This window comes from Theropithecus gelada, chromosome 4 (genome assembly GCF_003255815.1).
Source record: "Theropithecus gelada isolate Dixy chromosome 4, Tgel_1.0, whole genome shotgun sequence".
NCBI classification, from domain to species: Eukaryota; Metazoa; Chordata; class Mammalia; order Primates; family Cercopithecidae; genus Theropithecus; species Theropithecus gelada.
The window spans coordinates 115,330,290-115,342,340 of record NC_037671.1 but is presented as its reverse complement, the minus strand read 5'-3'; the positions used below and the strand labels follow the sequence as shown (position 1 = coordinate 115,342,340).

Here is a 12,051-nt window from a genome sequence, read left to right as displayed (position 1 = left end):
TTATATATAATCCTCATACATATATAGAATCAATATATATATTTAGGTCAGGACATTTAGATCACCGTTTAATATATATTAGGATTATATATAATATATATTGTATTATTATGTATTAATTATTTAATCCTAATATATGTATATTAGGATTCCATGCAAATGAAGTAAAAATATAAAGAAATAATGCAAACTGCAAACCAAATCTGAAAAGCATTTATTGAAGCAAGGATGTGGATATAGATGGAAAGAAAACCTAGACACCTTCACACCTTTTTTCTTAAACTGGGCAATAGGTGTTGTCTAGGTATGTTAGGATATTGTTTTCCATTTTTATGTCTGAAATGATTGTTTTTCATTTTTAAAAATGACAGTACAGCTCACAGATTTCAAGCAAAGTGAAGTTTTAAATGAATGCATTAAGTACAATCAGTTACTATAGAACGTGATCTAAAAATACATGTTCCTCACGTTGCAGAGTGAGAATGGAAATGAGGAGTAAATTGTAATCCTGCCAGGGAAGCCAGGTGTCTCAGCGGATTTGGACTCTTTGCATGGCAGGTGGATCTAATTTATGTAATGCTTGGGTTAAGACAGCTCAGGAAGGCAGCCTTGCAATGAAACCTGAACCTGTGTGCGTTTTTAGCAGTCACCGCGTGGTGGCAGCCTATCCAAGAAAATTCAAGGGCAATAGTTTGCTCCTGAGAGCCTAGAAATTTTGATTTGGAAGCTCAGTGGAAGAGGAAAATAAACCTTGCCCTGCACTGAACAGCTGTGGTGAAGAGAGAAAATACCTTCCTTGGCAATTGAATGTTTTCGCAGCTGTCACAGATACTTTTGCTAGTTGTATCTGTATTTTTGAAAAACAAAGACATTTTTCAAAGTACTTTTTTATTACGGGAATAAATCACCTTGTCTCTGTACTTTGGGATGAATCTCATCCGAACTTTGAGAACGATTAAGTGACTTCACTTTCTGGAGAAGCTAGTCATTGGGTAACATTCTTGTTTTCATATGTACCAGAAGGTTCTCTTTCATAGTTGATGTTGCACACACGTTTTTTTCCCCTAAGTCCTTGGTATTTATAGTGGCACCACTGCAAATGTTAGAGGCGGTCAACTTTCATTGTTATTATTGCTTCATCTTTGTGGCCAAAAACATGGGAAGAAATGTTCATGGCCCCACCCCATACTTGTCCCCCCTCTACCTGGCCTACCTGCCTATGTCAGGCTCCTGTCCCACCACAAACGACAGCCTGTGTCTTTCATGTTAGCAGCTAGTCTTTCACTAGCCACATACCTCCCCATAACCCATATGCCTCCCTGTGTCTGCCTGACATTTGAATTGTCACTATTCTTGTGTTGTAATTTTATAAGAAGAGTGTATGGGGCAGAAAACCCTTGCCATTCATTTCCTGAGTAGGAATTCTAGCCTTCCTTGGAGTCGTGGTAATGTGGAGCCATGGTAATATGTGGATTGTACCACTCAATGGCTGTCTGGAGGCCACAGTGGTGCAAAAAGCTACCTAGGCATGGGTTAGTGTCCTGGGGCACCCAATCGGGACAGACTTTGTCCACACCTGGCACACCCTTGGAAAAGCTTCACTGTGAAAAACACTGAAAGTAAAAATTTTAACAACAGATAGGGATTTTTTTCCCCCTTGAGATAGAGGCTCACTCTGTTACCCAGGCTGGAGTGCAGTGGCGCGATCTTGGCTCACTACAACCTCTGCCTCACAGGTTCAAGCGATTCTAATGCCTCAGCCACCTGAGTAGCTGGGATTACAGGCGAGCACCACCATGCCTGGCTAATTTTTATATTTTTAGTAGACATGGAGTTTCGCCATGTTGGCCAGGCTGGTCTCGAACTCCTGATCCCAAGTGATCCACCCACATGGCCCTCTCAAAGTGCTGGAATTATAGGCCTGAGATGCTGTGCCCAGCCCAGATGGGGATTTTTGTTGTCGAGTTTAATGAACCAAGAATAAAAGTGCATTTTAAGATTATAGTCTCTTCTCCTTGTTGGCAATGGTAAAAGAGTTAAGAAAAGAAGAGAACAAGCTTAGGATTATGGCTACTAAGTAGAAGGGCGTTATCTTTGACAAGCATTTCTGATGTGCTTATTTATACCTGACATGGAACAAGACTGCCCGTCCCCTCAACACATCCCTGCTGTGGGACATCTGGCTGGGGAGTTCCAAAGCTGAGGGTGAAAGGTCTGGGCATCGGGTATGACTGTGTAACACTAGAGTTCTATCTACCATCTCTTAAACTACAGGTAGTCTTAGCGGTGTGGGCTGACCTTCTGGTTACCAGGCAGCCTGCTGCAACCACTCAGAACTGCCTTTGAAGGTTTCCAGTCGGGCACAACATTTGCGTTCTCATTAAGCAGTAAAGCGCAGGCTTTGGGGACGCACAGCTCTGGGCTCAAGCCTTAGCTTTTGCTGCTCTAAGCCTGTTTCTTCGTGTAGAATGGCAATCGTAATACTCCCTATTGCTGGATGCGGTGGCTCACGCCTGTAATCCCAGCACTTTGGGAGGCCGAGGCGAGCGGATCATGAGCTCAGGAGATCGAGACCATCCTGGCTAACACGGTAAAACCCCGTCTCTACTAAAAATGCAAAAAATTAGCCGGGCGTGGTGGCGGGCGCCTGTAGTCCCAGCTACTCGGGAGGCTGAGGCAGGAGAATGGCGTGAATCCGGGAGGTGGAGCTTGCAGTGAGCCGAGATCGCACCACTGCACTCCAGCCTGGGCTACAGAGCGAGACTCTGTCTCAAAAAAAAAAAAAATAATAATAATAATACTTCCTACTTTATGGGGCAGTTGTGGGAATGAAATTAAATACTAATGGGGACTGGGTGCAGTGGCTCACGCCTGTAATCCCAGCACTTTGGGACGCTGAGGCGGGCAGATTGCTTGAGCCCGGGAGTTTGAGACCAGCCTGGCAACATGGTGAAACCCCATCTCTACAAAAAGTACAAAACTTAGCCAGTCATGGTAGCTGTAGTCCCAGATACTTTGGAGGCTGAGGTGGGATGACCGCCTGAACCTGGGGAGGTCGAGATTGCAGTGAGCTGAGATTGCACCACTGCACTCCCTGGAGTGCAGGCTGGAGGAAAAGAAATATATGGGCCCATTAGGCAAATGTGGGTCAATTGGGCAAATCACTCAAATCATAAGTAGATAAACTAGTAAAATAGTGTGACTTAGGGTCCCTCACTGGAAGCCTGGTATTACATGCTTCCATTGTGTGGGTAGGGGAAGGAGAAAGTGTCTCTAGCTCTCTGTCTGTGAGGTCTCCCAGCAGAATATTGGCCAAGGGAGTGAAACCAAAAGCAAGACTACCAGGAGACAAAGGAGACAATGTCCCAGAGAGAGGAGGGACTCACCAGAGCAGGTGCCCAGCTTTGGCCAGTCAGGCTCATCTTCCAATCCTCAGTAGATTATTATCAACTTTAAGTGATATCACAGAGTCCCTTCCTCCAAAACTGTGGACCTCTTCCTTCCCATGCCTCTTGTTACTCGGAAGTCACTCTACTTCCAAACATGTTGGCTGGAGATCCCTGATGCCTGATGGGCCAGTTATTACTTTCAGGCTCTGTAGTTTTAAAGAATAGTTACATCCAGTTAGTCACAAATAGAAATCGATCCTTTCTTTGTCCGTCTATCTAAATGGAAGGATATTCTTTTTTTTTTTTTTTTTTTTTTTTTTTTTTTGAGCCGGAGTCTTGCTCTGTTGCCCAAGCTAGAGTGCAGTGGTGCAGTCTTGGCTCACTGCAGCCTCCGCCTCCTGGGTCCAAATGATTCTCCTGCCTCAGCCTCCAGAGTAGCTAGGACTACAGGTGCACGCCACCATGCCTGGCTAATTTTTGTATCTTTAGTAGAGACGGGGTTTCACCATGTTGGCCAGGATGGTCTTGATCTCCTGACCTAGTGATTCGCCTGCCTTGGCCTCCCAAAGTGCCGGGATTATAGGCATGAGCCACCGCGCCCAGTCGGAAGGATATTTTATGGACACTAATTAGGTATAAAATCTCCATGGAGCCTGAACATGAAGAATTGAACTTCTTAGGGTTCCACAGAAACCAGAATAGACTTCTGTGTTTGGTAGCTTTGTAACTTAGGCCTATTGGGGTGTATAGTTGAAAATTGAGAATAAATTTCCTGTTCTGTTTCTGAGCATCTTTTCCAGGCTTGGAGATGCGTTGAGCATTTCCACGGAGACCCTAGAGGTGGGGAGGGGAAGAACACCTGGGCATTTGTCCAAATTAGCCATATGCTGTGGAGTGTCACATGTCAGGAAGCCAAGGCAGTGGAGCTAGTGCCTTTGGGCAGGGCTAGGGAACCCCCCCGGCCTTTCCTCCACCCAAATGCAGACCCCCACACCCAGCGTCCTGGGCCCTGCAGGGGCATGACACTGTTGGTATCACTCTCAGGAATGAGTCTAGATTTGGAGATAACCTCTTCCTGACCTCGATGATTTCACTCTGATGCCAAAACCAGTCTGAAGTGGGCGTGGTTTTGCATTTGGTGTTTACAAGGTGGAGTGGTGCCCTCGGTGTGGAAGGAAGAGGTGGGCAGGTATGGGTGGGGCCCTGCTCCCTCGGGAGTCTCCTCTGAACCTGTGGTTAGGGCACAGCTGGACAATGCTGAAATGGTCTCCAGCTGGGAGATGAGGTAAACCTCAGCTGCATGCAGAAGAAATAACCTAGAAATCAGAGAAGCGTTTTATTTTGTTTTTCTCAGAGGATCTCATTTCTCCCTCTCCTCCTGAGCACAGAGATCCTCAAACCTGGTATTCACAGAAGGAAAAAATATAGGTCTTTTTCATCTTTGAAGGATCAAAGTGTCTAGGTTTTTTTTTTTTTTTTAGCAAAGCTGAACTATCACAAAGTTCTTTTTAGTTTAAATTTAGTGCATGGCATGGCTCATGAACGGCTTTTAAAAGTGAATTGGAAAATTCTAAATGTACTTGTATTATACATATGAAAGGATGACTTTTTGAAAAAAAGAATAATGTCTATTCCAAACAGGAGAAGGGAGGAACTCTAGCTTTTAAACTGCACTAGATTAGTGAGTTACATGACAATTCTCCTTTGAACAGGATGGAATGCACTGAAAGCAGGAATGTGCTGTTGTGACAGTAATGACAGCTAATGTTAATTGACAGAATGGCTACTCTGAACCAGGCACTGTCTTGTACTCCTGTTATCTCAGTGGTCTTCACACTTATTCTGTTAGGCAGGACTGTCATCCTCCCCATATTACAGATGAGGAAACTGAGGCTCAGAGAGGAGACTTTGCAAAGATCATGTGATTAAAAAATGGTAGCGGTGGCACAACAGCCTGTATTTTTAACACTGTCCCATGCAGCTCTTATTCTAGATCATCACATAAAGTCTAATCTCTAATCTCGAAAACCAAAAATCACCTGCCACCTCAGATGAGAGACACCAAGACCCTAGACACTCGGCTTGTGTTGAATTCACTCTTATTTTATTTTGATGTTTGTAATTCCAGAGCCATGCTTGTTAAGAGAGTTGAGCTGAAGTAGACTGAATGCTGTCCCCTCCTTGAGGCCTGGGGCTCATCACCAGCTATCCAGGCTCCCCTTTCAGAGGGGATGGTGAGCACCTTTGGAAAGGGCAGGGGTGAGCACACAAGACAGCCTCAGTTATGCGAGTTCATTCCCTCCCCTGCCTGCTGTGGGTGAGATGGAGAAAAAAAGCACTGGACCCTCCTGGGCATCACAGCCTCGTGCTCAGTGAGTGACTGAGGTCACCAGTAACCCAGGTCATCAGAAGTGTGGAATTAAGTGCACTGGATAGTGTCGGCCCCTGAGCTTTGTTTGACAGATTTAGGGGGTCAGCTCCCCACTTTCCCCTCTTGCTTCTGTCTGATCATTGCTCTGTTTATTAATACCAGGGAAGAAGGTGAATAGAACTTTTTGGAAAGTCAAAAAAAAATCAGGCCATTATACTTAGCAGTGCTGAGAGAAGGATTTGTGAGACGATATATTCAAAGTAATGGGCATAAGACCAAGAAGGGGCTGTGTGGCCTGGTGTGGTGGCTCACGCCTATAATCCCAGCACATTGGAAGGCCAAGACAGGCGAATCACGAGGTTGGGAGATCGAGACCATCTTGGCTAACACGGTGAAACCCTGTCTCTGCTAAAAAAAAAAAAAAAAAAAACCAAAACCAAAAACAAAATTAGCCAGGCGTGGTGGGGGGCACCTGTAGTCCCTGCTACTCAGGAGGCTGAGGCAGGAGAATGGCGTGAACCCATGAGGCGGAGCTTGCAGTGAGCCGAGATCGTGTCACTGCACTCCAGCCTGGGCAACAAAGTGAGACTCCGTCTCAAAAAACAAAAACAGAAAGAAAAACAAAAAAACAAGGGTGGTGGGAGTGGGTCGTGTAATTAATAGACTGGTCTTAGGTGGTTCAGAATTTAAGCTGAGAAACTGAAATTGAGAAGAAATGATGTACTGTTCTTATGCCAAATATTTGAGTAAAAATACAATTAAAACACCATCTATCTCCACTTTTCCCAAAAGTACCTCCCTTTTATGATGCCCTTCCCATACCTTATAGGCAAAATACTCTAATTTCAGTCTCAGTGGATTGTGTTCTAAATGTTTGAAGGTTGGTCTGAACATGGAATGTATTTTCTCATAGAGATAATAGTGTAAATGGAGTTAGGGTCATGGGATTGCGAAGCCAGTTCCACTGCAGTGGAGTCATATAGACCTCCTTTCCGATTTTTCTGTGGGAAACTTCATCTGGAGCTTTAACTCACTTCTTAGCTGTGGGGTAAGTTTCAGCCTCTATCTTTGTTACTTTGCAGTCACCTGTGGCCAACCACAAATAAGTCTTTGTGGTCATCAGGGGCCAGATGGGGAAGGGAGGTGTAGACTGCACAAAAGAGAGCCTACCCCAATTCTGGAAGAAGGGCCGCAGGCCTGTGTCCTGCAGAGAACAGGCGGGAAGCATCGCCTTCAGCCCACTGGCGGTGGGTCATCTCCCATCTGCTTTTCTGCACCATCAGCAGTGTCTGGCTTTCTTTTCCACCCCTTCTCCAATGTGAATGCTTTTTAAGGACGTGGAATTCGATTTTTTTTTTTTTTTTTTTGAGACGGAGTTTTGCTTTTCTTGCCCAAGCTGGAGCGCAATGGCATGATCTCAGCTCACCACAATCTCCGCCTCCCGGGTTCAAGTGATTCTCCTGCCTCAGCCTCCTGAGTAGCTGGGATTACAGGCATGTGCCACCACACCCAGCTAATTTTGTATTTTTAGTAGGGGCAGGGTTTCTCCATGTTGGTCAGGCTGGTCTCAAACTCCTGACCTCAGGTGATCTGCCCACCTCGGCCTCCCAAAGTGCTGGGATTACAGGCATGAGCCACCGCGCCTGGCCAGTATTAGAATCTTTAAATGGGAACGTCTTAAACATAACCTGTAACAATGAAGCACCTTATAATTGTGTGGAGATTTCCTTTTCACGGCTTTTTCATATATGCCTCGCACTCACCTGGCAACCCTGCAAACTGGACATTATGCTCACCAGAGAGCCTTGACCCTGATTGTCGCTGGCAAGGAGCAGTGTCTGGACTTGAATGCAGGTGGCAGGAACTCCACCCATGGTGTTCTCCCACTGCACCTCAATTCCTCACTTTTCAAAGGAGGCAGCAGAGGCCCGGAGAGTTTCTGAAAGGAAATGGAATGCAGAAATCTGTTGATGTGCAATGTGAGACTCAGAACTGAAAAGCATAAATGTCAGGAAATGCAAAGCAGAATTTGCCCCGGCAACGGCAGTTTGCATGAATGTGAAGACGCTGTATGGATGAAAGTTTGTGGCTGGCGGCTCGGGCATGAATCCTTGGGGCTGCTGTTCTTCTAGGAGCCTGGCTTGCCTGATGTTGCCCTGGGAACTGCAACTTGAGCATTTCCTTAGTTTTTGTACTAAAGGAACCAAAATAAGGTATTTTGGTTCTAAGTCTTTGTCATGTGAAGGAAACTCCCTATTACCACCCCCCATCTACACACACATTCTCTCTCTTGGCCCCACTTTTGAATTTTGTTTTTCCTAAAGTATAGGGAAGAGAATTATTATTATTATTTTCTTTTTGAGACGGAGTCTTGCTCTGTCGCCAGGCTGGAGTGCAGTGGTACGATCTCAGCTCACTGCAAGCTCTGCTTCCTGGGTTCAAGTGATTCTCCTGTAGAAGGGAATTATTTTTGATGAGTCATTAAAGTATATCCATTCCCAGAATGGTGTTTCAGTTTTCCTTTTATCATCTGTCATGACTTTTTTAAGTGTGAAGCTTACTTCCAGAAGAATTGTCTTTTCCAGCATTTTGGACACAACTAAGTATCTTTGATATTTTCTTCTCATATGTTGAGCAGTAAATTAGGTTGAATGGTGAAGTTAGAGGTGAACTTAGGAACATTTAGAAAAAGGAAGGTCACTTATTATTTTTTAGGGAAAAAATTTGGCAGATAAATGCTGTACTCCCAATTCCCAGATGTCCATTTGGCTTGTACTCATTTTGATTTATGAAATAATCATAAGAAATGTCTTAAAATTTTAAAAGCCAATAATTTGTTCTACTAATCACAGAAATAAAAGAAATACACCCAATTCCTGAAAGGAAAAAAATTCTCCCAGGATGAGATCACTGGGTGGACATGAAGTGGGTAAAATACCTTTTGCTGCAATTGTCATCCCCTTATCTTGCCAAAGTATGACAACATCTAAATGAAGATGGTTTGACGTTCTTAGTTTAGAGTAGTTATACTATTATTTTAACATTCCTATTTAATGGTATGCTTAATACTGCAGAGAAAGGTGGATATGGATTCATAGCTTCGAAGCAATAATCTTATGATCAATGTTCATTTAATTTCAAATACAAAGTTAGACATTTAGAGTTTAAAAAATTAATGAATAGGCTGGGTATGGTGGCTCACGCCTGTAATCCCAGCACTTTGGGAGGCCGAGGCAGGCAGATCACGAGGTCAAGAGTTTGAGACCAGCCTGACCAACATGGGGAAACCCCATCTCTACTAAAAATACAAAAAGTATCCGGGTGTGGTGGTGGGCGCCTATAATCCCAGCTACTCAGGAGGCTGAGACAGGAGAATCGTTGAACCCGGGAGGTGGAGGTTGTATTGAGCTGAGATTGTGCCACGGCACTCCAGCCTGGGCCATAGAGTGAGAGTCCATCTCAAAAAAAAAAAAATATATATATATATACACACACACACACACACTATATAATATGTTATATTATATATACTATATATTATAACATATTATATATTTAGATATTTTGTGTATATACATAAATGAATAAACAGGGCATCTGCTCATGAATGCTCAGGCAGTCTGCCTGAATGAAATCTCCATTTGCAGGCAACACACTCTACAGAAATGGCAGGACTGTATCAGGCATGGTTCCTAATGCCCATTTCTGTAGCAAAGTCACCAGTGATGCCTAATTGCCAAAAGTATATTTTTTGCGTTAATCCTGCTTGACCACGGCCGTCATATCAACCTGTTGTCCACACCCTTTTCCCTTGGCCTGAATGAAAATGCCCCTTCCTAGCTCCTGGGCCACCGGGACATGATGGTCTCCATCATGTGTTCCTTATCTCTAACCATTGAAGATTAGTGCTCCCCAAGGATGTCTGTTAACCCATTTTCCTTCCCATTCTGCCAGTTTCCCTTGGGGAATCCACACTTCTGGTTTTAACCATCACCTAAATGCTGTGTGTCCCGACCCGCATCCTCATGCTCCCAGGCCATTCTCAGTTCCAGACCTGGGCACCTAGCTTCCTGCAGATGCCTCCTCAGTATCTTGCTTTTCTTCCTACCTCCTCTAAGGCATTCTCAATCCAGCTTCCAGAGGAATCTTCCTAAAACACATCTGACTGTGTGAGCCACACACTGTAGCCCAACCTGATAGCTTCTTTTCTATATTAAGAAAAAGTGTGGCTGGGTGCAGTGGCTCACGCCTGTAATCCCAGCACTTTGCGGGGCTGAGGCTGGCTGATCACGAGGTCAGGAGATCGAGACCATCCTGGCTAACATGGTGAAACCCCGTCTCTACTAAAAATACAAAAAATTAGCCGGGCGTGGTGACAGGCACCTGTAGTCCCAGTTGCTCGGGAGGCTGAGGCAGGACAATAGCGTGAACCCGGGAGGCGAAGCTTGCAGTGAACCGAGATCGTGCCACTGTACTCCAGCCTGGGCAACAGAGCGAAGACTCTGTCTCAAAAAAAAAAAAAAAGAAAAAGAAAAAGTGCACACATTTTGACATCTGATAAAAGTGATGTTTTTCTTAGAAAACTGACTTCTAACTCTTTATAGAAACTTTGCCACAAGGTAGTCTAGGAGTCCCCTTGCTACCTAAGATTTTCATGGACATGCCCTGTCTGATCATAAAGTACTGTATGCCAGGCACAGTGGCTCACGCCTGTAATCCCAGCACTTTGGAAGCCCCAGGCCGGGATCACTTGAGCCCAGGAATTCAAGACCAGCCTGGACAACATGGTGAAACCCTGTCTCTACAAAAAACATTTAAAAAACAAAATGAACCAGGCATGGTGGAGCACATTTATAGCCCCAGCTACTTGGAGGCTGAGGTGGGAGGATCGCTTAAGCCCAGGAGTCAAGGCTGCAGTGAGCTGAGATCATGCCACTGCATTCCAGCCTAGAGGACAGAGTGAGACCCCGTCTCCAAAAATAAATAACTAATTACATAAAGTCTTGTGAAGAATCTACAGTGGAGCGTAATGTAACCCATAAATCCACTTAACTGGGCGCACACAAACTACAGTATGTCCCAGTTCATTAGAGTGAAAATCAAGCAAGGGACCACCTCGGCGTGGTAGAGCCCCTCGCTTGCCCTCCACACCCTGCTCTGTTCTCTGTGTCTGACCATTGACCAGCCGTCACTCAGGCACTAGTCGAGAATGCCAATGTCTTCAGTTGTAATTTTAGAAGCACATCATTGCTGGACAAAGCGCCTACCTGTTAATTTTTAAAAGTAATGTCCATCATTTTGAACATTGTTTTCTTTCTTTTTTATTCAACTGACCCTCATGAGGAATTGAACTTGGTTTTCTGAACTTTGTTGGTAATGTTTGAAGGACATAGAAACAGTTGTCATAGGTCTCAAGTGATATAAACCACAGTTCTTTAGAAAATATCTTTTGTTTTACCCATTCTGGATTTTGAAGTATATACAGATCTCATACCTGAGATTCTTATTGATATGAACTGTTTCAAAACACATTGATAGCAGAAGATACATACTGTCTTCTAGTCAAGAGGGTAGGGCTGTATTTAGTTTAAAACATTTTAATGCATTTTATTTGCTAAATACAAAATTACAATATTCTATATAACTTTCCAAATTCCATCTGTCCTCCCTTTCCCCCGTCTCTTTATATTCAGATGCTTGTCTCTCTAGCTTAAAAATTCATGACTTTGAGAAAATTCATCTTCGTGTTATCTAAACTGCTGCACCCCCACACGCTCCCTGTTAAGTGTCTGCGTATCTGCGTCTTGCTGTTGTTTTAAAATTCGGTTCTCTGCCTGGGGAATGGGGTGGTTTGCTTTAAGCTGCTCCACTCTTCTCGGCAGAAAAAGCAATACTTTGTTATGAGGTAGAGTTTTAAGCCAAGCTTTGGCCGGGGTCTTTCCCATTTGGGAGGAGGAGAGTAGGAACAGCAAGTGAGACGAAAATTCTCCTTGAATTTTAGCTCATTAAAATCTTACCTTGTCCTCGGCGTGGTATTTACTGATTTAAGCATCTAGCACTTTTCCTTTCCAGAAAGAATTAACATCTATGATGCAATCATTGCTAAGCGAGGAGATTTTTGTGTTTTCTCTGTGGAATTAGCTGTTCCCCAGTTGCGGATGAGCACATCCCACTTTAGAGTTGTGTGTAGGTATGGAGTTGAGGAGTTGGAATGAGATTTCCAAGATTTATAGGTAATGAAAAGAACAGGTTGTATCAAAGATACCACGTGTAGGAAACTAACTGTTCTTA

The 12,051-nt window shown here is 44.1% G+C and overlaps 1 protein-coding gene across 11 annotated transcripts in view; it reads left to right on the top strand.

Moving 5' to 3' along the window:
• MTHFD1L (methylenetetrahydrofolate dehydrogenase (NADP+ dependent) 1 like) overlaps positions 1-12,051 on the top strand; it is a 233,814-nt gene that overhangs the window by 25,820 nt on the left and 195,943 nt on the right. The window contains exon 7 of one of the 11 annotated variants that reach the window (XM_025382478.1): positions 8,124-8,286. The exons of 8 other annotated variants lie outside the window; for them this stretch is intronic. In XM_025382478.1, coding sequence (XP_025238263.1) covers positions 8,124-8,206 — 83 coding nt within the window. In that variant the 3' untranslated portion in view covers positions 8,207-8,286. Of the gene's footprint in view, positions 1-8,123; positions 8,287-12,051 lie in introns of those variants that run through there. 2 more of the 11 variants (XM_025382476.1, XM_025382477.1) reach the window with 2 other exon arrangements.